At 33.5% G+C, this 27,913-nt stretch overlaps 1 protein-coding gene across 1 annotated transcript; it reads right to left on the bottom strand.

Annotated features, from left to right (window-relative positions):
- Positions 1-342: 342 nt before the first annotated feature.
- Positions 343-3,053, bottom strand: LOC139866384 (ubiquitin-conjugating enzyme E2 7-like). The gene is made up of 6 exons (XM_071854612.1): positions 2,777-3,053; positions 2,566-2,668; positions 1,550-1,647; positions 1,320-1,420; positions 721-798; positions 343-602 (listed from the first exon to the last, which is right to left on the bottom strand). The coding sequence occupies exons 1-6, from the start codon at positions 2,823-2,825 to the stop codon at positions 525-527; spliced, it is 507 nt and encodes a 168-aa protein (XP_071710713.1). The 5' UTR covers positions 2,826-3,053; the 3' UTR covers positions 343-524.
- Positions 3,054-27,913: the final 24,860 nt, after the last annotated feature.

The following is a 27,913-nucleotide window of genomic DNA, read 5'->3' as shown; positions in this document are numbered from 1 at the left end:
AATAAATTGGTTCCCCTAAATTGTTTTAGAAACCGTAATTATTAGTGCATTCAGTGTATTTGCTCAATTGCTCTCATGTGATCACCAAAGGCTATCAGCGTGTGCGTCTTTATGTCCAATGATACGAGTGTCATTTAGTTTGTAAATGTTCATAAAGTATTATTAGCTGATCTACATCTGTAATTTGCAAAATTTCAAAGTTATAAACGAAAAAACCACTAGATTTGAAGTTGGTTTTCCATATCAACAAAAAGTGCTATAAAAACTAGAGAAATAAAGATTTATTGAGATTATTGTCATCTACAAGAACGAGAGTAACGCAAACCTAAAGCAACAACACTATGAAGTTATGAAAGCGAGCGATACTTAAATACGAGTAGAGAACATACAAGCCATTTGATTTAATTTAAGCCAGAAACAAAAAAGGAATCAAATTTCATAATAATTGTGATAATAAAAAAAAAAAAAAACATAAATAGCAATGTCAATGTCGATTCTACAATTTGGGAGAAACATTACAAGTTTTACATAATTTCTTGCGATTTCCTAACGCATCGTCCAACTTTTTTCCTGAAGTCATCTCTTCTTTCTCTCCATTCTTTCTGCAATTACACGCAAATCAAATTAAAACGCAACATAAAGGCTTATTAAAGCAATAGATTGGACATACTGAATCATTAACTAACAAAATGTAGAAAAAAAAGAGATAATGGTTGTTACCGCAGCTTCAACATTTGCAGGAGATTCGTCGTTGGGGCTTGAAAGCATTGATATAATGCTCAACATTATGCTCTCAACCTGCAAAAAATTATTTAATAATAGTCATTTTAAATGAGAAACCTAAGAGATGACAAAAAAAGAAAACATCATATGATAAAGCAATTATTGCAGACAATGTGCACAACTCAAACACCATGTATGTGTTGAAAAACCCAAGACAGGTTTTGAAAAGTACTTAATCCTAGCAACGAATTACACAATCGATTGGAACAACATGTTGAAGTCAAAAAAAAAAAAAAGTAATTCAAAAATAACCATCATAACAAAATTCATAGACTGAGAAAACTTGAATCATCTATGGTTTCCAAAATTACAAATCAAAAACCCAATGCAGAGCAATAATTTTGTTGTTAGGAATCAAACATATGCTAAGCATGTTTGACCCAACAATTTTCAGATTTGATATAAAACAACACAACAAAAGACATGATTGTAGTATTATTGTAGCAAAAAGGAAGCCAAACATTTTTATTTTTATTTTTTAGGGATTTACACAAGTATACATGTATTATAACTAGAACTAGAATACAATATAATACCGTATGAACAGGTGTCCAACGTTCACTTGCAAGCTCGTAGCCGTTAGGGTCATCACCAGGGGGATGAAGAATTGATATACAAACCTTACCATCAGTGTACACTGTAAATAAAACATCATAAACAACTAACTTTAATCTGAATTTCACTTCATACATACAGTGCAAGAAAAAAAAAAACCCCATGATCATATAGTTCACAAAGTAGTAACTCAAAGAATGCAAATACTCACCATTTGGATGCCAAACTTCTGATGTAAATCTAACAGTTGGAGGGCTGTTTGGATAATTTTGTGGGAACGTCATTATAGCATTAAAGAAACCACCCTCACTAATTAAAAAAAAAAAGAAGGAAAAAAAAACAACGAGTCATGTAAATTATATAAGATATGAGTAATCTACTAAATCGATACAAGCTCCACAAACATAATAATAAACATATCATAACATAAGATAATAATAAATGTAAAGAGAATGCTTCAAGTTTAGTAGTTTTTTTTAGACAGCAGTTAGGGATCACCAAGGGGACTAAACCACACACACGTTCATCTCCCGCAGTTGCATAACCCGCCCCCAACTACTGCCCAAGAGAAGACCCGGCCCAATCCGAGGACATGAGCGGTAAACCCCCCCCCCCCCCCCCCCCCCCCCTCCCCCCTCCCCCACTGCCCCCGCAACACGATGTGCGGAAGGTACCCTTGATGGAATTCAAGGGTAAGGGGGCAACCTTGTGTTCAATGCTGCACCCCACGGGGGTCGAACACCTGACCTCTCGCTAAGAGAGGCAGACCACTACCACATGAGATACAACACAAGGTTTTGCTTCAAGTTCAGTAGTTGAACTTGAAAACAAACACAGTGAGACAAATGAGCTATAAACGATGGACTTTTGAACCTAAAAGTGGCTAATTCCCCCCAAAATGCTTATGCTTGTTGGGTTAAAGATCGCACATCCACACACCTATAGACAGACAGCAGCAATCATAAAGATGAAACAGTAAATCGATTAATCAGATAAATTAGCATAAACACTGTGCCACTGAATTATTGTTAAAAGGTTACAACTTTAAGCACTAAAACAAGTTAAAAAGGCATAATCTTTCAGGCTTAAAACCAAAGGTCTTATACGCCTATAAAAATCTTACAAGTATGTCTGTATTCAACAATCCAACAATTGATCAATACAATTACAAATCAAAAGACAAAAAAATAAATAAAAATTAATAGAAAAGAAACAAAGAGAACATACTATAATGTATCAGGGGGTCCAATGATTGTAACACTCCATTCAAACAAATTGCTTTCATCAACAAGACCTGCTGAGAATCCATCAACAGGGTTTTTACAAAGATCTGCAACAACAAAAACCCATCAATCATCATCAATCAATTACAATTTACAATTTATAATTAATTAACAAATTCAACAACCCTAGAAATCGGAAAATAGAAGGTTCAAACCTCTGAGCTGTTTTTGAAGAAGGAGACTTGCTTGATTTGGAGACGCCATGTATGAATCAATTGAAGGTTCTAGGGAGAGTGAGAGAGAGAATTTAATCGAAATGAAAGATAAACCGACACACAGTTGAGATGTAAATATTTATAGATTATAGATAGATATACAGTTAGATAGATGTGTATATATAATAATTGATGAAGAACAAAAGTTGCCTTCTTGATTCCAAACTTTAACGTAGACTCCTCCTTTCAATTATCAGGAGTTGTTATTATATTACTTTTCACCACAGATCCGAAGGATTTTTATAAGAACACTTTAGGCTATGTTTAAAGTGAATAAAATTTTCGTATGTCGACTATATTATATTTTATATATTTAATTTAATTTACTTTAATATTATATTTAAAACGGTGATTATATAATTATTATTATTATTTTTTTGAAAAGCAAAAAAAAAAAAAAAAAAAAATTAACATTTCAACATCAGCTTTTAAATTATCGTTAAAAACTGTTATTAAATTAAATCATAGTATAAAGAAAAAGAAAAACAAACATAGTGTTCGATATTGATTTTTAGAATAAAAAGAGTGGTGGTACATCGATAATTGATGGCATTGAAGAGTTTTTTTTTTTATTATTAAAGTAATGAATAAAGTAAATAAGTTAGTTTTATTTATATACGTATATTCGACGACATAGTTATGTTCACACGTTGTGGCAACAAATCTTTTGCAACATAATGGTTTCGTTATACTGAGCATATAATAAAGTTGCTTCGAGAGGTTATACTGAGCAAAAAACTTATCTCTATTAGGAAAATGATGGTGGCGGTTTAGAAACGAAAGCAATGCGTTTTGGGTCCAGATTATACAAAATCTTTATGGGCGGGAAGGGGGGTTCGAATATCACGATTTTAGTCCTTTTCGTAATAGGAAATCAATTTGGTATGGCATACGTGTTGCGGGATCTCAAATGGACAGCCTCAACATCCCTTTCATTTCATCATTCGCAAAAGTTACAAGTGTAGGTGATGAAACTAGATTTTGGAAAGACTAATGGATCGGAAACCAGCCACTGTGTGCATCATTCAAGAGGTTATTTAAGCTAGAAGCAAATAAGGATGTCGTGATCGCGGATCGATTGAGAAAGGCTGGAACCGAATGGTTACCGGTATGGAATTGGGTCAGAGAACCATATGGCAGAACAGGTGGTGAATTACAGCAATTGCTCCTGGTTTTAAACAACTCAAATATGGAAATGATCAAAAAGATACTTGGAAATGGACTTTGAATGATACATGCCTGTTTAGGACATCCAACCTCGTTTCTTTGGTGAATAGCAGATTGCTTGAATCAGGTGTGTCGACAGCCGAAACAATTCGCAACAACTTCATCCCGTTGAAAATTGAAATTTTCGTCTGGCGTGCACGACTACAAAGACTGCCGGTCCTAACGGAGCTAGACAAACGAGGGATCGACTTGCATTCGGTACGTTGTCCGGTATGTGACAATGGAATTGAAACGGTTGATCATATTCTTCTACAATATTCGTTTGCTCAAGATATATGGTCGAGAGTGCATAGATGGTGGAATTCAGTTTTCAATTCACTAGCCACTCTAGACGACATGCTCCTTGGTAAATCAAATGCCCAAACAAATCATACATCCAAATTACGGCAAGCAATAGTATGGGTAACCGCATATACTATATGGAACAATCGAAATTCGGCGATCTTCAAAAAGAAGAAAGGGAATGCTCCGTCAACTCTAAATGAAATCCAAATAAAATCTTACTAGTGGATATCAAATAGAGCGAAGAGATGTCCGTTAGCTTGGTCTCAATGGCTTATTAACCCAAGTTCGTTCGATGATAAAGGATGAGAAGCAATCTAATTTAGATCAGGTCTTTATGTCTATTTAATCTGTTGTAGGCCTGCTCTTTTAGTTTCATGTAAGTTGTAAATTAGTGGCATTGTCTCATATGTCAAGCTTGTAATGTTTCCTTTTAATAATAATTTGCTTTTCAAAAAAATAAAATAATAAAGTTGCTTATAATTAAATACGCATATGAATGATTTGTACAAATCATACGTTTTCGTCGGTTAATTGTGTTGTTGTGTGAAATTATTTACACTGAATAACGAGATTTAAAAATAGGGCATTTCAAAAAAAAAAAAAATTCTATACGACAGTATGAGAACTGAAAAACAATAATAATAAAAGCGAGATAAAAATATTAAAAATGTTTTAATGAGAAAGTCGTATTGAAAAATAATATATATATATATATATATATATATATATGTATATATATATATATATATGTGTGTGTGTGTGTGTGTGCGCGCGCGCGCGCGCGTATCCGCGCGACACGCGCGCGCTTCACCCATACATAAAATAAAACATATGCATGACATCATGTTAACATCATAAAAACATATTCATTACGGCATTACCTAATGATCACATTAACAATAAAAAAAATCACGTGTGTTGTTTACATTGTCCAAATAAGCCAATCACCAAATAATTTTTCCACATATATTAGTATATTTATATGATTTAAGATGTATTTTAAAATGACAATTGTAACACCGTACATTTTTTTTAATCACTAAGGAAGGCTTTCAACAAACATAATTATATAGTAAACCACATCATTGATTATATATAAGTAAAGGTCAGGTGTTACGTTATTACGAAACACTATTATATTTCAAATACAACATCAGGCCACTTGCTGCGGTCCGTGAAACACCTCCGCCACCGCCAGCCACCCGCTCACGGCCACCGTCAGCAAGTTGCCAAACTCATCGTGGGTGAGGCCTGCAACGATTGTAACGGAAGAGATTGTGGGCCCAGTTCGAATTTTGAGTGTATATGTTAATGAATTTTTGGTTATTTGTATGTATTTAATGTATTTAAATTATTATTTTAAATTTGTTAAAGTTTGAAATGGAGTGTATGATTGTGAGGGCTTAGTGAAAGGAATGTGAAATGGTTTGTGCTGATGTGGCGCTGATGTGGCGCTGATGTGGCGGGTAAAATGAGTGTTAAAGTCATGAACCATAGCAAGTGGCCTCAGAGTTTCCAATATTGTCAAACATATTCAAACATCACACATCTTCTTCCAAAACCTACCATGCAAGGATCTGACACTGCAGGGAAAAATGTGAGAGATTAGCATAAAACTAAGTGAGTGAAACTATCAAAGCAGCTATAGCATAAAACATCAAATCATACAACATATGATAACATTTAACAACAATTACGACCATAACATGATTGGCAGCATGTCCAGGCTGCAACTACTAGCTGATCGGGCTAGAGTTTACTGATAGTCCCTAATTCACACACAACACATGCGTCATACAGAACTATACTCCCAGACAGTAGTATACGAATTCAACCTAACCACAGCAAGGTTGACCTCTTCCCACCTAGGCTATCACACGATGGGTTTCCAACATGTGCACATACAATCTTATAAACAACATAGTATAACCATATCAATACCATCATACAGTGTATCAACTGTAGCATAGCTTGCTACTATATACAATAACCGATATAACAGTTCCACTCATTGATACCAGCAAGAACTCAGAAGTCTTATCTTACTAAGCCTTTGCCTTGTTCTTATCACCCGAGAACATCATAATCCAAGTTAGTACATTTTTTCGATGCATTATTTAACATACAACCAGTTAAACACCTCAAAATAGCACTTAGGTCAAAAATGACTACTGACCAATCCGTACGAATGGGCTCACACGCGTGAGTGACCCACCTCAATCGTACGAGTAACAACCCACTCGCACGATTGCTCAATCATAGAACATAAAAACATAAAACTGTAACTCGTAAGAGTCAACACAAGGTATATACGGTTGACCAACTAACTCGCACGAGTGAGGTTCAGTCGCTCAAGTTACCAGCAGAGATGAGACCTCAATCGCACGAGTGAGTCTCACTCGTATCATTTTCTATGCTCAACCGCACGAGTGAGGGTCACTCATATGGTTTCTCAAGAACGTCAACAACAATAATTTACGGGTATTTAACCAAAAATCACCATCTTCTTGTTTTAATCATTGAACTTCAAAAACAACATATAACATATCTAAGATCTATATCTAACATCAAATAAGCATCACAAACACATATGATACACGAATCAAACCATAAACCCTAGTTTTATAAAACTCCTTAAAAACTCAATTTGATTCAATCAAATTCAGAGATATTTACCTTGTAAGGATTCTGGAATCAATGAGATATAACCACGAAATCGTTAGCTAGAGAATCACAACTTTGATTTTGACATTTAAAATTGCAAGAGTTTGTCCAGGGTTTATGTATTCTAAATATGGCAAGAATGAGAACGAGTAGAGTATATATCCATTTAAGGTTTCCTCATAGTGAGGAAACCCCACTCCCAATATCATACGAGTATTTACTAATTATCTGCAACACAACGCACCAAGTTTAACAGCCCAAACGAGGTCTGTTTTAGATAAACAAATATGTTCTGCGACCCTTGTCACAAAACGCATACAACCAAATAACCAAATAATTATAAACATATAATTATTAAAATCACATATCATAACGTATAAGTGCAAAATGGTCATTTACCGCTAGACCTGGTTCAAGGTCAGTACAACAATAAATGAATTGCTTACATATAATACATAGATTTAAGTAATGCAAGAAGAAATCACTCTTATGATACATATACATCTTTTTTGTAGTTTTAACGCGTTTCTTATATTTAACTAATCATTGCCCCTGAAAATTTATTTATAGATTGCACTGTTAAGCCGATCATCAAAACTCAAAAGAGAAATAGGTAAGTTAGGCAGTCGGTTTTAGGGTAGTTTGGTACGTTAGTTTGTAGTTTTTGAGCATCTAAATTGTTAGGCCTTTGTAGTTGTTTGTCGGGCCGTCGTGTTTTGTTTGCAGCCTTTTCTTTTTCTTTTTGATCCGTTTTGTTTCTTAGTTTTGATAATTTTGGATAGGTTAGATATGGATAGATTTTAGTTACCTTTCGGTTAAGGTCGTTTACTGATCTCGAGCATGTTTCTTTCGGCTGTAATCTTATTAACCTTTTCATTTTCGATTAAAAGGTTTTTGCTTATATAGTTCGCGCTATATTTGCCAAGGGAAAAACTACATATTGCATGTGCACTTTAAAATATTCATGTCAGAAGAATGATACAATCGCATTTTATTACACTGTTAGTTTGTTACAGTTGTGAGTAAAGGTCTTTTAATCGGTTTGATTCTCAAAGTGAAAGAGAAATTTATCAAATCGGGTTCAACGAACAAAAAAGCAAGTTTAGTGGGGAGAAGTTATGCTTTTTTATTAACGTCCTCGAATGTGTTGACGGCTCCTCGGGTTAGCATGTGGTCTTCGTGTTTGATTTTATGTATTTTAGTCCCTATTTGTTAACTTGGTAGCTAAGGTTTATGTGTTTGATTTTTTAGACCATGGTTGTGTAACGACCCGACCAAAACCGTTATTGACGGCGCCGTTAACTTAGGTCCCGTTGCGTGGTCGTAGTCCCTATATGAGACTCGTTTGACCAAAATTATGTCGCATTCATTTGAAAGGTACAAGACTTGCAAGTTTAGTTTACAAAACCGTTCGACAACAAGTCTATGTTTACAAAAGTCATAAAGTATAAATGAAATAACCTTGCGACATAATATAAGTTGAAAGTCACGGTTGCTATAAATAGCGTAAGTATGTAAACAAATGTTTGAATCCAAAGGTGCTATCACTAGCGTATGTATGTATGTATGCTTGACTCCAAGCAAGAAATCAGAGTGTATGCATGTATGCTTGACCCCAAGCAAGTATGAGTGTACGCGGAAGCATGTATCACATAGCCACGTATGAACCTGAGAAACATATAGAAAACTGTCAACGAAAAACGTTGGTGAAATCATAGGTGTTTGTAATAAACGTTGTTTTTGAACCACAAGATTTAGTATTCCCATAGTTGATTATCAAAATCGTTTGCATTCCAAAAGTATTGTTCGCGAGCACCCAATTATCAAGACTTAACGTTTCCTCCCATAGAACCCCATCACAATAGTGTTAGAACATACACTGTTTCTCGAAAATATATTTCATCCGTAGGCGGTAGCGAACCGTCCGTAATGAGGGTTTGTCAAACCCGTATGGCCACACAATATAAGTTCTCGCTTACACCCTGCAAGTGTAACTAATGATAATCGAATTGAGGATTTTTGTTCTAACTCGCTGTGGAATGTTTGTTTCCTTGTACTTGTGTTCAAAGTATAAAAGTATGTAGTATAAAACTGTATATGTTTCTCATCCCATAATTTAAAAGTATAAAAGTTGTTGAAAGATGGGACTATGATCTCACCTCGAGTGCACGAGTATAAATGTACTTCACAAAGTAAACGTGTGCATGAATGTTGCTTAGCCTTGACCTAAACAAGTAAGTTGTATCAATTAACCGGTTACGACACAAGGTCGGGTGAAATGTGTTCAATTAGTCCTATGGCTCGTTACGACTCGATTAGTATAGCATGTGAATCATGTTGTCAAGTTTCATACAAGAATCACGTATAAAAGCATGTTAGAACGATTGCATAAAAGTTTGGTTAAGTTTGACTAAAAGTCAAACTTGGTCAAAGTCAACGAAAAAGTCAACGCGTTCGGGTCGGGTCCCGAACTATTTTTCTATGCTAAATATTCATATACAAGTATATTAAAACAAGTTTCATGTGAATCGGAGGTCGGTAGCTAGTCAAACATTTCACGTGAAATGAGACAAAATGAGCAGAATCTGGCCAGACCCATTTGCGCGCCGCGCGGGGTGAGGTGCGCGCCGCGCACCATGCTGTTCAGCTATTTTCTGCAGTTTTCAACTTATGCACGAATCCAACTTCAAATACCCATAAATCCTAAACCGTAAACATCCAAAACAAGTATCTTATATCGTTGGAAAGGTATTTTGACAAGGAATACAACTAACCACTTTTCATCAAGCAAAAACATCATTTACAATAACCGAAAACTCGTCAATTGATCAAGAAAGGTTTATTTTCAAAGTTTCAAGTTCGTAAAACGTATTTTATGATTCGGGAATCCAATTTACACATACGATGTGCCGTTTCGAAGGTAATTAAGCATACATTGCATCTAAACACTTACTAACAACATTAACAAGCATTCAACGCAACAAAAGTTCATTTCAAAGTCTATCAAACCCTAGTCAACATCACAAAATCCTTAATCGGGTTTTTGAAGTTTTCTTAATCAACCTACACATCAAAATGTAGCTAATGATACTAGTAACACAATTAAAACATGAACTTTAACAATTAAACAACTTTTAATCATCCAAAATCAAAGATTAAGCTAACCCACTTCAAAAGTTCAAACTAGTTACTCAAATCAACAATCGAGCAAACAAAACATATATTCATGCTAGACACGAGCCATAGACACTAACTAACACAATTTCAAGTCAAAAACACGAATTTATAGAAATCTAGAGTTTTTAGAAAGTTACCCAAACTCGGTGTAGTTAGTATCAAATCGTAGAGAATGATGAGAGGATCAAGAATATGTAGTCGGATTTGTTGTGAGCTTCCAAGATTGAATTTAGATGATGAATGAATGGAATGGGTTTATGTGTGTGTTCTTGAGATGGAGAGAAAAGAGATGAGGGAGATGATGGAATGAATGAATGGTGGAAAAATGGGTTGACTAGTTGACCTAGTCAACTAGTTTGCCCATTTGGCAACTCCGGTCCCTCGAGTTTCAAAGCGGGTGCGGGAATTAACCAAACGAATATTTTTAAAACGCTCGAGTAAACGGGTGATGTCAAAATTACATAGCGGGAATATAATGAACGTTACTCACGGAAACTATTAATTTAAATATGAAAGATTATGTTTAAAAAAAAAAGACGGTGTTAAAATTAAATTTAACGGAAAAACGCGGGATGTTACATTATCCACGCCTCAAAAGAAATTTCATCCCGAAATTTAGTTGGAAGTAGTAGTTGTTGAATCTTCCTCGAGATCTTGCGTTGCCAATTCTACGAGTGAGGGAGAAGTACGTCCTAGGGTATTTCAACGAATTTGAAGGTCGGGGTTTAACGTCGTCTTAAAGTTTGGGTTCACAATTCATGGTTTCAACCGGTCCTCCTAGGAATGAAGTTTATCGTCGATAGTAAGCTTATCGAAAAGGAATGAGAAGTTCGTGTTTCGCAAAACACGTCTTTAAGTTGATACATCGAATGTAGGATAAACGGAGACTCGAAATGAGCCGGAAAATCTAAACGGCTAGCAACGGGTCTAAAACGCCCCAAGATTTCAAAAGGATTAAAATATCGCGGATATAGCTTTCTACGTTTCCGAAATGGACTACACCTTTTCAAGGTGCGACTTTTAACGTTACGTGGTTTTCCACATGGAATTTGAAAAGTTTACGTCTAACAGTGGCATAGCTCCTTTGGCGACTACGGTCGTCTCGAGCCTTTCTGAGGTTAAAGAAGTTTCTTGGTTGTTCCATGAATTAGCTCGGGTTCGGTGGTTTGATTATCATTAACTTGGTTCTACAAAAGGAGAATGACGTTTCCGATCACATAAGATTTCAAAAGGTCTGACGTTAAGACTTGAATGATAACCATCGGCGTAAGAGAATTTAGTAAAGGCAATGACTTTTCTCAAGAAATTTTGAAGTCGATAACACGAATTCGTTTTATGATTTCCAAGGTTTGAATCGTATGTTTGTTTGGCCCTTCGAGATGCGTTGATGTGTTGTACTCATGTTTAAACGTGGTCCCGAGGCTTTTCGAAAAGCACTCCGAAATCTTGAAGTGAAACAAGAATCTCGATCTGAAATGAGGTACATTTCTGTAAGGTATGTTTGAACGGGTACATCAGGACTCGAAAACGTTAGTTAGAACAAATTTCTCAAGAAATTTGCGTCGCGAAAGATTTATCTGTTTCCAAAAATGTTTGTCGGAGCAAGTTCTCATCGATTTCTGAAAACGTTCGTTGGGGCTATTCACCCTCGAGGCGAGTACTAGTATAACGTGAAGAGTCTATCTCTCCATTGAAAATTTAGAATCAAAGATTTTCTTATACGGAAGTACGAGTGTAATACGAGAGAAGTTTCCACCTCGGTGTGAGCATAACAGGTATATTGTAGTTCGTTGATAAAACTGTGCGAGGACGAGATAGTATTCATGTATAACGTATGTTTGAAGTTGAAAGAATTCGTCATTCATTCGAAAGCATAAATATGGTTCGACAATATTCGAAGGTGTGTCCCCGGTATGGTTGTTGTCAGTACTTTCGGAGTTTTCAGATGTCCAAACATGAATAGATGAAGTCATGTACATGGCACATGGTGGTGTTTAGGTTGATCGAGTCTAACCACCATCACGCGTCACTAGAACTTTGGTATGTCTTACCGTAATATAACCACGTTGATCGAGTGTCGTTATATTACGCTAACTCATACCTCCATTCCCACATCACTCTATAGATTCAAGTTCGTGTAATCGTGAAGTTTAAAATAAACAAAGTGTAACGACGTCTCTAACGTGACTCGTATTGAATCGAAAGAATTAGTGCAACTATAAAGAAGCGTTCCCCGAGGGAAGTGTATAAATGATTGTTCACGTCAATGTGGTTCGAGTCAGACAATAAGGTATTCAGGTATGAAAAGAGTAACGAGTCATGATAACGAGTAGCACGCAACCGTAGTGATAAATGTTGATGACGATACTCACCTAGAGTAGTGATGGTAGTAACACCAAAAAGTAGATAGTAAGAAACACCAGCGGGAAATTGATAGTAAGTTGAAACGGTGGCAAATAACAATCCGGGAGACAGAGTTCCCGAACAAGTGTGACTAATGGAGTCGTCGTCATCCATACGTGTATGAATCATGAATTTACGTGTGTTACCAAAAAGTGGCGGAATACGAGTTCGTATGATGAAGGTTGGGTACCATTAAAAAGTTTGCCTAAGAATGATTCAAGTATAATGCACAAGTAGTCAAGTAAGTGCTATCTATAGCAAATGTATGTCAGAATGCAAATGCTAACTATCCGGTTGTAGTCTAGACTCACTAATGCGTCCTAACGACTCTGTTAGACACACTAATGCACGTCCTAGTTCCCTACAACCAACGCTCTGATACCACTTGTAACGACCCGACCAAAACCGTTATTGACGGCGCCGTTAACTTAGGTCCCGTTGCGTGGTCGTAGTCCCTATATGAGACTCGTTTGACCAAAATTATGTCGCATTCATTTGAAAGGTACAAGACTTGCAAGTTTAGTTTACAAAACCGTTCGACAACAAGTCTATGTTTACAAAAGTCATAAAGTATAAATGAAATAACCTTGCGACATAATATAAGTTGAAAGTCACGGTTGCTATAAATAGCGTAAGTATGTAAACAAATGTTTGAATCCAAAGGTGCTATCACTAGCGTATGTATGTATGTATGCTTGACTCCAAGCAAGAAATCAGAGTGTATGCATGTATGCTTGACCCCAAGCAAGTATGAGTGTACGCGGAAGCATGTATCACATAGCCACGTATGAACCTGAGAAACATATAGAAAACTGTCAACGAAAAACGTTGGTGAAATCATAGGTGTTTGTAATAAACGTTGTTTTTGAACCACAAGATTTAGTATTCCCATAGTTGATTATCAAAATCGTTTGCATTCCAAAAGTATTGTTCGCGAGCACCCAATTATCAAGACTTAACGTTTCCTCCCATAGAACCCCATCACAATAGTGTTAGAACATACACTGTTTCTCGAAAATATATTTCATCCGTAGGCGGTAGCGAACCGTCCGTAATGAGGGTTTGTCAAACCCGTATGGCCACACAATATAAGTTCTCGCTTACACCCTGCAAGTGTAACTAATGATAATCGAATTGAAGATTTTTGTTCTAACTCGCTGTGGAATGTTTGTTTCCTTGTACTTGTGTTCAAAGTATAAAAGTATGTAGTATAAAACTGTATATGTTTCTCATCCCATAATTTAAAAGTATAAAAGTTGTTGAAAGATGGGACTATGATCTCACCTCGAGTGCACGAGTATAAATGTACTTCACAAAGTAAACGTGTGCATGAATGTTGCTTAGCCTTGACCTAAACAAGTAAGTTGTATCAATTAACCGGTTACGACACAAGGTCGGGTAAAATGTGTTCAATTAGTCCTATGGCTCGTTACGACTCGATTAGTATAGCATGTGAATCATGTTGTCAAGTTTCATACAAGAATCACGTATAAAAGCATGTTAGAACGATTGCATAAAAGTTTGGTTAAGTTTGACTAAAAGTCAAACTTGGTCAAAGTCAACGAAAAAGTCAACGCGTTCGGGTCGGGTCCCGAACTATTTTTCTATGCTAAATATTCATATACAAGTATATTAAAACAAGTTTCATGTGAATCGGAGGTCGGTAGCTAGTCAAACATTTCACGTGAAATGGGACAAAATGAGCAGAATCTGGCCAGACCCATTTGCGCGCCGCGCGGGGTGAGGTGCGCGCCGCGCACCATGCTGTTCAGCTATTTTCTGCAGTTTTCAACTTATGCACGAATCCAACTTCAAATACCCATAAATCCTAAACCGTAAACATCCAAAACAAGTATCTTATATCGTTGGAAAGGTATTTTGACAAGGAATACAACTAATCACTTTTCATCAAGCAAAAACATCATTTACAATAACCGAAAACTCGTCAATTGATCAAGAAAGGTTTATTTTCAAAGTTTCAAGTTCGTAAAACGTATTTTATGATTCGGGAATCCAATTTACACATACGATGTGCCGTTTCGAAGGTAATTAAGCATACATTGCATCTAAACACTTACTAACAACATTAACAAGCATTCAACGCAACAAAAGTTCATTTCAAAGTCTATCAAACCCTAGTCAACATCACAAAATCCTTAATCGGGTTTTTGAAGTTTTCTTAATCAACCTACACATCAAAATGTAGCTAATGATACTAGTAACACAATTAAAACATGAACTTTAACAATTAAACAACTTTTAATCATCCAAAATCAAAGATTAAGCTAACCCACTTCAAAAGTTCAAACTAGTTACTCAAATCAACAATCGAGCAAACAAAACATATATTCATGCTAGACACGAGCCATAGACACTAACTAACACAATTTCAAGTCAAAAACACGAATTTATAGAAATCTAGAGTTTTTAGAAAGTTACCCAAACTCGGTGTAGTTAGTATCAAATCGTAGAGAATGATGAGAGGATCAAGAATATGTAGTCGGATTTGTTGTGAGCTTCCAAGATTGAATTTAGATGATGAATGAATGGAATGGGTTTATGTGTGTGTTCTTGAGATGGAGAGAAAAGAGATGAGGGAGATGATGGAATGAATGAATGGTGGAAAAATGGGTTGACTAGTTGACCTAGTCAACTAGTTTGCCCATTTGGCAACTCCGGTCCCTCGAGTTTCAAAGCGGGTGCGGGAATTAACCAAACGAATATTTTTAAAACGCTCGAGTAAACGGGTGATGTCAAAATTACATAGCGGGAATATAATGAACGTTACTCACGGAAACTATTAATTTAAATATGAAAGATTATGTTTAAAAAAAAAAAGACGGTGTTAAAATTAAATTTAACGGAAAAACGCGGGATGTTACAGGTTGTTCGGTTTGGTTTGTTCATTGCTTCTTTTGGTTTCGATTTTGATGGTCATTTGCTTGTTTTCTGCCTTGTTGATTTTTGTAGTTTGTTAGTTTTAGTTTTCATGATGGTTTATGTAGAGTTTTTTTTTAAATCTCAATGTATTTTGTTTTGTTGCGTTTTATGTTTCCCTTCTTCAGATGCAGGGGCGGATTTGGGCATGTTTTAAGTGTGCCGTCGCACAGGGCCCATAGTCCATAGGGGCCCAAGAATAACCGAACATATATATTGTAAACAAATCGAAATATGCTAGTACTCATGATATTATTAGTATTACTGAATTTATTATCATACATATGAAAATTTTTATTATATAAAAGGCCTTCTTTGTATATGTTGAACAGGGCCTATAATTTTAATGGGACGGCCCTGTTCAGATGTCGTTATTGTCTGTTCAAGTTGTATTTGGTTTAGGCCCTATCATTTTTAGATTGAAGTTCTTCGTATTATTGAAGTCTATTTTTTATCGAAAAACGGTCTTCCAATTACTACATAATATTTTAGTACTAGTCATTCTATCATACGGAGTATTATTTTTCATTTGTTCTTAAATTGGACCAAATTGGATTATGCACACTATATACATTATCTTTTGAGGTTTCTATATTAACATTGAACCTTAATCCATTATCTTTGAATACGAGTTTGATCATGTAAGATATTGAGTTTTTGTTATATATGAATAAATCTTATACCCCCAACTCCTCAAGTCAGCATACTTACTTTATACTTATATTATCGTATACTTTATATACTTTATTGTACATTATACTTTGATACTTTGATTGCCACTATATGTTGGCAGGCTTTATATTTGAATTATTTGGACTTTTGACCAAGTGTCGTAGTTTACAACAACAACAACAACAAAACCCATACCACATGAGTGGTGTATGGGGGAGGTGAGATGTAGACAATCATTCCCCTATCCGGGAATAAAGACAAGTTATTTCTCCACCCAGAGTGAAACACTCTCAAGAGTAGAGAAAGTCATCCCTCTCTTTATTCGACGGATAAAGAGATTGCTTCCGAGAGGACCTCCGACCTTTAAGTAGGAAAACGTTTTTTTTTTTTTAAATACTAAAATAAAAATAATAATAGACGCCATGAAAATGGTATAATCAAATTTCCATGGGTTTGAAATCCTGCCTGAAATTTAATTTAGGCTCTAAGAGTCAGTCAAGTCGCCAATAAATCGACGATTGATGTCGACTCAATAGAGCCACTTAAGTGTCGTAGTTTGATTTGTATTATTAATTATTAAATTAATTATATTATATATTGAAGTTGATAAACACACTATTTTTTTTGTTACAACTATTAAGAAAGGAGAGGTGATCCTCAGTCTTCACACACTACTTTTTAATTTATTTATACTTATGTTTCATAAATGTACAGTTATGACTCTAGATTTATCTAGGGAGTTGAACTTATATTATTATTGTAAGTATAATATAGTTAAGGGTATAGTAGAGAATTATGTGTACATAGATTAAAAAGTGGCGTGTGAGTATCACCTACCGCTTAAGAAATGAGTGGTGATAAATTCCATCAAAATAAATAATACGTATTATTATTATTATTATTATTATTATTATTATTATTATTATTATTATTATTATTATTATTATTATTATTATTATTGTTGTTGTTGTTGTTGTTGTTGTTGTTATTATTATTATTATTATTATTATTATTATTATTATTATTATTATTATTATTATATGACAAGTGTGGTAGTATTATTATTTATTATATTTATATCATATGATACAAATTTTCAAAGAACAAGTTTGATAGACATATTAAAACTTTTAGTAAAATTAAATAATTGCAATGATCTAAAATATAACGGCAAAAATATCTTAGAAAAGGTTACCCAAAAAATAATTTTTATGAGAGTTTACCAAAAAAAATCCCAGTAAAAGTTACAATTGTAAATTTGCCTTCACGTTGTAAAAAAATAAATGTAATCTTGATGATAGCAAGATATGAAGATTGAAGAGATATAATATAGACGAGCATACTCCTATCTAGATAAAGAGACTGCTTCAATAATATTATAAACTATACAAAATTCGTAGATGTATATTATGTAGTCAAGTTCAAATCGATTTTTTTACCTTTCATCTTATTCCATTTTTTTCCTTTTAAAAAGACATGTCAATATACTTGCATAATGCAAATTCTCCACATATCTAAAGGTGGACAAAAATATTGATGCTTTTCAACCTTTTTTTTTTAAAAAGGCAAGTAATTCTTTATTTATTATACACGGATTATACAATGTGTCCTATACACTATCTATACAACACATGGAAAATGCTCATAAACGAGATAATACATATAACGACTTAGGATATTACTACTCGATCCATGAATGATGGGAGAATGGACGGTTGAACTTGCATGCAAGCAGAATAGAGGAAACCCCCAGTACCGATCGTGCGGTGACAAAGGAGGAGACCAATATTCTTTTAATCCCGAACGCATATACCCACTATTTATGGATCGAAATGATTTAACAAATGTCCGTACGAGTGTTAGAAGATACAGTGTAGAATGAAGGGTTTATGAGCCATTGTTGCCATTCGAGCCTTGTTTTGTTTGAATGCTTGGAGATCCATGAGAAACTTTGAGTTTGAATTTCGAAGATTATAGTTGCGGGGTTCCAATATTTATTGCTAAAAACTTTTAAGTTTCTATATTTCCAAATAATGTAGCTACAAGCCCACTTGGTGGCTTGTCAAATATGGATACCGGATGACGAATTGGCGAAAGATTGGTTAGAAGTAAGGATGTCGTCAAGGCTTGTAAATGTGATTGAGGGTTGGTGAAACGCCCCGTCCTAATCCATCCGGACGAAGTCCATATTGATTATAAACGATTCATAATAGTTGATTACATCGCGAGGTACTTGACCTCTAAATTATACATTTTACAAACATTGCATTCGTTTTTAAAAGACAAACTTTCATTACATCGAAAGTTGACAGGTATGCATACCATTTCATAATATCCAACTATAAATGACCTAATCCGTCATTTACTTAATAATCTCTAATGAACTTCAATGACTCGAATGCAACGTCTTTTGAAATATGTCATGAATGACTCCAAGTAATATCCTTAAAATGAGCTAATGCACAGCGGAAGATTTCTTTCAAACCTGAGAATAAACATGCTTTCAAGTGTCAACCTAAAGGTTGGTGAGTTCATAAGTTTATCATAAAACAATAAAATTCATTATTTTGATAGACCACAATATTTAAATCCTGCATGGTACAAATGGGCCCGAATCCTATACCCACCTGTAATGTACATGCGATATCTTTTAAATACAGTACACCTTTCTCGTGTACAAAACTATTTTAACAAATCTTTGTAACCGTACACATATCTCATGTACAAAATATCATACACATATCCTGTGTATAAAATCATTCTCTCGATACATAACATTCATATCAATTGGTGGCAATTATCATGTCCACATAATTCAATGGTGGCAATTATCCTGTCCACATAATTTAATGGTGGCAATTATCACGTCCACATAATTCAATAATAATCCGCAGAACTCCTGTCTGCATAATAATTCATTCGAGGAATGTTTTTGCTTGTGTCTATCTCATCAAACATTTATAAAAACATTTCATGCATTCGCAGTTCAGAATATATTTCAAAAGCATTTAATAAAGCATTTATCAAAACAGCGCATGTATTCTCAGTCCCAAAAATGTAAAGAGCAAAAAGGGAGTAAATGAACTCACCTAATGTATTTTGTAGTAAAAATACATAGAACGACATTGAACAAGTATAGAGTTGGCCTCGGATTCACGAACCTATATTAAGTATATATATTAACACATATGGTCGTAATCGAACAAGTTTATATTTATTTATTAGTAATTGTAGTAATTGTTATTTTAGTAAATTATATGTTTCATTAATAATTTAACTTATATTTATTTTTGTATACTTTAGATAAATAATGTTAAAAATAATAATTTTAATGTTAGTAATAATGATGATAATTATAATAATAATTATAATATTCATAAAATTAATAATAATAGTAATTTTCATAGAAGAAATATTTATATTCATAAAATGATAATGATGATAATAATAATAAAAATAATGATAAAAGTAATAACAATGTCACTAAGTATAATAATAATAATAATAATAATAATAATAATAATAATAATAATAATAATAATAATAATAATAATAATAATAATAATAATTTTGATGAAAATGATAATTTTTCTAATACTGATAATAATAATAAAAATGATAACAATATTAAAAAATCATAATTTTAATATTTTCGATAATAAAGATGATAATAATGATAGTAGTAATAATAATAATTACAATAACTATAATAATAATAATAATTATAATAGTAATAATAATAATAATAATAATAATAATAATAATTAATAGTAATAATAACAACAATAATTAAAATGATAATATAAAAGTGTATACCCTTTTTAAAAGCCTTTCTTAAAAGAATTGCCCATGACGGGGTTCGAACCCACGACCTCTAGATTTAACACCCATATCCTCCACCATCTGAGCTGCTTAGTTTTTCTGTTTTTATTCCTAACAGAATTATATTTATCCAGTAATCTGTTTACCTTCTTTTTCTTCCTAAACATCACCATTTGTAGTCATCATTCTTATTACCCAGTATCATCATCATTCGTTAATTTTCTTCATTTGTTTCGTTCATCATAATCATCATTATCACACACCATCTAAGTTATTATTTCAAGTTTTATCACCATAATCATAATCATAACATGTTCATGATTGTAATTAACCTAATCATCACCATCTCATCATCTTGATCATCAATCGTCACACTCCTCCCTCATCATCATCATACATCTCACGATTTATTATCATCATCATAAAGTCTATCTCGTGACAAAAAATAAAAGCAATACGCAGCAGCAGGTTCATACAGTCGACCCAATATCGATTAGAATGGAACAAGGCCCAACTAGGAAAAGAAAAAAAAATAAGCCACGGCTCAAATCAAATCGCTGGCCCAAGTTTAATACGGTTTGAAATTTTATAACCAGAACTAGATCATGTCCTAATCTAAATCCCCTTTACAGCTCATTTTATCAACATTACTAATATGCCGATATCATAGCCACCAATCTCTTCTTTATTATATATAATACCTTTAATGATTCAAGTGGGTTATTTGTTTTAATGGGTGTCGGCCACAAGGAATAAAGAAAAAGACGTGCACTCTATCATCATTCTTTACTAACCTTTGATTGCAGCTATTTTAACGAACAGAAGAAAAAATCACAGCCCATTTTATGAGTTTCACTTTATCATAATCATCATATTGTTTCACTAATAAATGAAACAGAAGGAAGCACAGTAGTTGCAGTAGTTTGATGTTTTAAAAGTTTCGAATAGGTATTAACAGGCAAAGATTTATGAGTTTTGTTTTCGGCAGCAGGGTTCGAGAGAAAAGAAGTTACAAGGTTGTTTATCGTGATGATCTTTGATGGTTGGTGATCTAGGGGTGATGACGGTTGTGAGTTGTAATTTGCACGACAAGAATACACAAACAAGGGTAGTAGTAGTAGTTGGAATTTCACAATGGGTTTGATGGTTTATAAAACTGAAAAGCATAAATTATAGGGTGATGTTTGGGTTGTTAACAGAAGAAGAAACAAGAAAATAGCATAGTTTATAGCAACAATGAATTGCAGCAGTCTAATCTATCTTTTATTGTATCAGAAACAACGAGGGTTTGTGAGGTTCAATCGTGAGAGAAAAGAAGAGAAAAAAATATATGAAGGTAGTTGTCGTGGTTGAAGCTTGACATAAAAAAAAAAGAAGATGGCGAGAAAATATGTAAGTATATTATACATAGATATATGTATGTAATAGTAATTTATATATATATATATATATGAATCGGTGGTGTAGGTGCGATTGTGTTCGAATGCTGAAGTGGGTAATGGTTTGTGATGATCGTTTATTATGATGAAGGTGATTGTGGGTTTATCATGTATTTCCTCTCTCATATCCGATTAGAGAAAGAGATATATATTTAATGTGCCAATGAACGTTTTCTGTAATAATCAAGAATCAAGTGAAGTTGTCTTGTAGCCAAGATTAGTCGACAGAGAAACAAATTTGTGAGCAGGGATCAAAGAAAAAAAATAAAGTAGATGGATATGTCTAACTGAATTCGTACTATGATATTGATATGTAACAATTAGCCAAAAGTTTAACACTGATCTTATCACAACCAAGGACAGAAATCAATTAAATCACTGTATATGTGTAGACAATGTAAATATAATTAACTCATATTTGTTTTGTATTGTAAAGGTGGTGTCAGAAGGAAACGAACAAAGAAGAAAAAAATTAAAAAGCTGATGGGACTTTCAACAGATTTCATTAGTACCTAATGTAAAGAATTATTTGATTTATTAATATTATTGATTGATAATTCCAAATATATTTGCTATACTTGTTATTGATATTAATAATAAAAATAATTAATAATAATAATAATATTAATAATAATAATAATTATTAATGACAATACTTTATTTTAATAATTCTTAATTCAAATGATTTAATTTTATCATTTCCAACTCCTACATTTATATTTATATGTATGTGTGTATATATTATATATATATATATATATATATATATATATATATATATATATATATATATATATATATATATATATTTACAAACAATTATTCGTGAATCGTCGGGAACAGTCTAAGGTCAAATGATTACATGAACACAGTTTTTGAGACCTCACATTACAGACTTTGCTTATCGTGTTGAAATCATACAAGAATAAAGTTTAAATTTGGTCGGAAATTCCCGGGTCATCACAGTACCTACCCGTTAAAGAAATTTCGTCCCGAAATTTGAGTGAGGTGATCATGGCTAACAATAAAAATGTTTTCATGGCGAATATGGGTTGATAATTTGAGTTTTATCATTACCGAGTAATATAGATTAAATGATTCGGTTACTTGAAGCGTATGAGTGAAGCTATCGCAAAAGAATTGAAATAGGCAAAGTAAAGATTCGTATTAACTTTTGACAGAGTCAGGGTTGAATTTAGAAAAATAAAGTTTGTCTTAACTTTTGACGTCGTCTTGATTGAATTCCGAAATTCAAGGGATTTTAAGAAAATTTTCGAAATCTAAAAGATTTGATTCTTCGGCGAATAAGGGAATTAAGATCTCTATAATTAAATACGGTGATCTGCCTCGATTACTCTGTCTGATATTTCCATTATAAATTTATCTTTTCTGTTCCATTAGTTTCCACCACTTCTATACCTTCTTTCTCAGTTCATATATCCAAAAGTTTATAATAATGCTTAATCCGGTTCTAATCCTTGTTCTTATTCTGACTATCGTAATGATCGTTCTTCTTTTCCAACTCCCACCGGAAGAATCTGTTTATTTCTACTATGCTCTAGGGATTATTGTATTTATAATCCTCCCGTGTCTTTATATTGCTATACGCACTGATATCCACAGTTTTTAATTTCGGTGTTGTTGTTGGGCTTTATATTTTTCCTTATATATTGGAGCTTCATGTTCTTGTTTTCTCTTCCCGACTTTAAATCAAGCGAATAATGGTCCAGAATTCGTAGGTATGGAATTTCGAATGAACTTAATGTTCTAAACAAGAAAGAACGTAATAGCACGAGTTGATTTGTCAAATTACCAGAATTACTGAGAATAGAACTATCAAGAATATATTTTCTTGATATGTTCAGAAGTTAAGCAGAATGAAAGAGTTATGTAACATGACACGTGATGACGTTATGGTCTGTGAATCATCGCGTTTCATTAGAAACTCAACATGACTTACTGTAATATAATCACGTTGATCAAATGTCATTATATTATACTAATTCATGCATCAGTTCCCAACATTACTTCAATAACATTCATATTTTAAGCTTGAAAGTTTACAGAATATAGAAACTAACAGTTTCTATATGATGTAACACTGATAGCACGAAGAGATTTAATGATTTCAGATAAGAATAATTATGAAATTATCTTTAGAAATATGGAGGATATTTATAATGAAGGATACGATGATATCTTGAAATTTCTAATATCGAATGATGGTGAAGAAAATTTGTCCGCAAGAGTTGGGAGTCAGAAGCAAGGTATTCGCTAAAGATTTCATCAGAAACAGAATCATCAGGATTCTTAATGTACAAGTTTAGTCCTGATTTGTTCAGAGACTCCTTCGTAGTTTGCTCAATCAGTTTTTCAGTTTCAAACTTTTTCTGAGTTTTGCCAACATATTATTCTTTATCATCAAACTTCTGACGACTAAGGTCGTTTACGGTTTCCTACAGTTTCTGCTGCTTCATTCAGCTTTTTCAACATTCAGAGTATCGATTCGTAAACTGGGTGCCTTTTCAAAATTTTAGAATTGAGGATCGTAATTCTAGGAGATAATTGTTATATGTATACATATAATTATTGATGTAGAAATGCTACGAGATTTCAAAATACTGATTGCTAATTCCCGGTAGTTGGTATAGTATTCTCGTTATAAGATGTAAATGAGTAAATGATAGGGTTTCACTGAATATAGTGATTTTTCGGAAAGTCAAAGATCAATGGAGTTGTTGGTAAATTTACTGCTAACGTGGTGAGATATAAACGGTTTCCCGGTATCGATGACGAAAGACACATTATATATCAGGGTTATAATAAGCTAATCCGAGTGAAAAGTCGAAGTTGACTTGCTAAAGCTGTGACAAAATTGGCTAATTTGAAAAAGGAATTGCAAAGTTATTTTCATTAATAGAAACGACAAAAGAGCTAGCACAAATACGTGTTAAACGTTTACTCAGGTTCCGAGTGTTTTCAAGTGTATAACTATATGTATTAATCTTTCCTTCTGTAGATGAAGTGCGGTTGGTTCATTCTCTCGATTGAGAGGTCTTCCAGAATATGAAAGGTTTGAACGCGGATTATAATTGTCAGAATACAAATGAGGTTTAAGATGAAAATCAAGTGGCAAACTTGAAGAATTGTTTAGTTTCATATGTTATAATCAATATTTTAATTCATTTTAATTGTCCACTGTTGGTAGTCCTCAGTTGATTAGTCCCCAGTTAGCTAGGAACAGTTAGCTAGGATTTTGTTAGCGTGGATTCTTAGCAAAATTTCTCATAGTTAATTTGTTTGTTTCTAACAAATTTTATTCCGTCAAATGTTTTCTTCATTATGCCACTTGTTGAATTCTGATAGGTCAAAATCCAAATATAAAATTTGAATGGAAATGGTTATTCTGTGGTGAACGGATACGTATAACTGTGGATGTAAGTAGGATAGTAAATGACCGTTGAATCAGATTCGAAGAATGTACAGTGTAACTTACTAATGTGAAAACTAAATATTCCTCGGGTATTACCTACCCGTTAAAATATTTTCATCATTAACAGTTTGTACGAAAGAAGTTTTTTTTTTTTAATTACAATCTTTATGAAAATATACTTACATATATATTTTCTTCAGATGTAATCATGGATTTAATGAGTCAATATAATATTAGACTCATTTGATTTTCGGTTTGAGCTAGAATAAGTAATCTCTAAAACTATTAGGATCCACATATTCTTCACAGAATATTAATGAAGTTATGGATCAATACTTCATCGTTATTTATTAGGATCCACATATTCTTCGCAGAATATTAATGAAGTTATGGTTCAATACTTCATTGTTAATTGCTGTTGGTACTACTTGGTATCCATGGTGCGTATGATGTTGATGTTCGTGGAACAGATTGTGATGTTGAGGTGTGGGATGTGGATGTTGCTGTTGGTGATGGTGGTACTATTGGTGTTGCTGAAGCTGGTACATTTTGCACCATATTTTTCAAATTGATTATTCGAGCGCGAAGTTCGTTGACTTCTTATATTATTCCGGGATGATTGTCGGTCGGAACGAGCGGATACATAAGGTTTAGAATCGTGGATAAAATATAATTGTGTCGAGATACTTTGAAAATGAGAGTGAAAATAATGGTTCGAATAGGTTTGCCGATAAGTGCTTCAGATTCTTCGCCAAGAAGGGAATGTGGTGGATGGAAGGGATCGCCTTCTTCTTGTCTCCAATGGTTAAGTAAATTACAAACCCATCAGATAAATTTGGGGATGAGTGATTGATTGATTCATTCTGGTGACGCTGCTTTCGGAGCCGAAGTGGGACTCCATATCGGAATCCGAGGGACTTGAACTAGTTGTGAGTTCCATTGAATACGATTGAATAAAGGATTTTCCGATATGAAATGATTTTCGGATATCGGATGATATTCTAATTACATAGAATACCTGTACATAGTACAGAAGATTCTGTAGATTACGAAGAGAATTAAGGAAACGTGTCAGATAAAGTCTACAGTAACAGATACGCTAAGTGTCATAACCCGACCTTAACCATAAGGACGAATACAATAACATATGATTTCATCGCGAGGTATTGACCTCTATATGCGACATTTTTCAAAAACTGCATTCGTTTTTACAATACAAACCATAGCTTTTATTACAAATACAAGGTTTAAACAACTTAATAATGATTATCGTTTAGCGATAATCTTAGACTTACAAACTTTACATGTGATAATAACAATACGATCTCCAACATATTTTACATTACAAATCCTCCGATATGCAGTTTTATTTTTGACACAAATATGCATATTCAAGATCTTGCTTAAATTCAACATGTTGCAGCGGAAGCTTTTAGTTATCACCTGAGAATAAACATGCTTAAAACGTCAACATAAAGTTGGTGAGATATAGGTTTAATGCCAGCAGCGTTATAAATATAGACCACAAGATTTCATATATAAACGTTTTAATAAAAATATTCTAAGTTGTTGAGCACTTGATAACCATACTTAACATTTAATCAACGTCGCATATTCCCTTTATTATGAAATCTTACTACACCGTACCAAGTGTAGTCACCGAAACGAAGTATTGTGCAACCGTTGAATACTGGTCGTCCAGTCCGGTTGGGGTTGTCAGGCCCGATAGATCTATCAACAGGATTCGCGTTTACAATACCTCATGTAAATAATAGTTACCAAGCTACAGGGAAGTATGCCAGTGGTACAAATCAACGTAGAATATATATTTTTAATCACTTGTGTCCATAACGTAAATCATAAAATGCATGTATTCTCATCCCTATATATTTAGAGTTTAAAAGTGGGACTATATACTCACTTTTGCCTTGAAGGTAATAAACACGACTTGGTCTCCGATTGATATCACAAACCTAACCATATATATAATATATCAACATATTTTCTTTTCAAGTAATCGTTACATATATATATATATATATATATATATATATATATATATATATATATATATATATATATATATATATATATATATATATATATATATATATATACTTTTAATACTTTTAATATTTTCTTAGTCCGTAGTTAGCAGTCCGATGTTAGTGGTCCACAATTAGTTGCTTAAATAAAATAAATAAAGACCCCATCGTATTCGTATTGATCAGAATTAATCTCGACCCATGGTACCATGTTGTCAAGTGACGTGTTGCGTACATAAAGTACCGTGTTGTCAAATGACGTGTTGCGTACAATCATGAGGTCTTATAATTAATCTTCTCGTGTTGTTTACTGGTGGTCCTGAAATATATAAAATCAAATCATAAGTAAATATATATTAAATATTATGTTAATTAGCCAAGATATGATTAATCCGATTTTGTCATAATATGATATATTACAGGTCTTGAAGTGTTTTTTTAAAAATCAAATTAGAAGGATCTATTTAGTTTGCGAACAAGTTTGAAATCACTCAAACTATGTTCTTGTTGTTAAAATTTTACAACACAAAATAAGATAGCTATATAAATATGAATCGAATAAGGTTATGAATAAGGTTACTACCTCAAGTTACTTGGACAAAGCTACTGGAAAAGGTAAGAAAAATCTTGGAATCAAAAGAGTGGTGGAGTGGGATTGAAAGATTGGAAGTAATCTCCTTGAAATCGGATGACTATATTGATACGTTCTTGAGTAGGTAATGAAAAGAGATTAGGGAGTGAATTAACTTGAAAGAAAATTGGAAATGAAATAGTATGTGTGTGTGTGCAAAATAGCATGATTATGGGATGGATATATAGGAGATTTAGTTTGTTTTCTTGCACAAAAGTCACACATGAGGTTAAATGGCTGGTTCCCACATGTAACATCATGTCTAGTGGCTGATCATTGAAGTTTATTGTTGATATATACCAATAGTAAATACGTATAGAAGCTGGGTATGATACGGTTACA

This window comes from Rutidosis leptorrhynchoides, chromosome 9 (genome assembly GCF_046630445.1).
Source record: "Rutidosis leptorrhynchoides isolate AG116_Rl617_1_P2 chromosome 9, CSIRO_AGI_Rlap_v1, whole genome shotgun sequence".
NCBI classification, from domain to species: Eukaryota; Viridiplantae; Streptophyta; class Magnoliopsida; order Asterales; family Asteraceae; genus Rutidosis; species Rutidosis leptorrhynchoides.
This window is presented reverse-complemented; position numbering and strand designations above follow the sequence as displayed.

Bases quoted from the DNA above. Each gene is read 5' to 3' on its own strand.
- LOC139866384 (XM_071854612.1), bottom strand. From the start codon at position 2,825: ATGGCGTCTCCAAATCAAGCAAGTCTCCTTCTTCAAAAACAGCTCAGA. The intron at 2,669-2,776 runs GTTTGAACCTTC...TTGTTGTTGCAG, and splicing joins TCTTCAAAAACAGCTCAGAG to ATCTTTGTAAAAACCCTGTT. The intron at 799-1,319 runs GTATTATATTGT...AATTTTTTGCAG, and splicing joins GTTGGACACCTGTTCATACG to GTTGAGAGCATAATGTTGAG.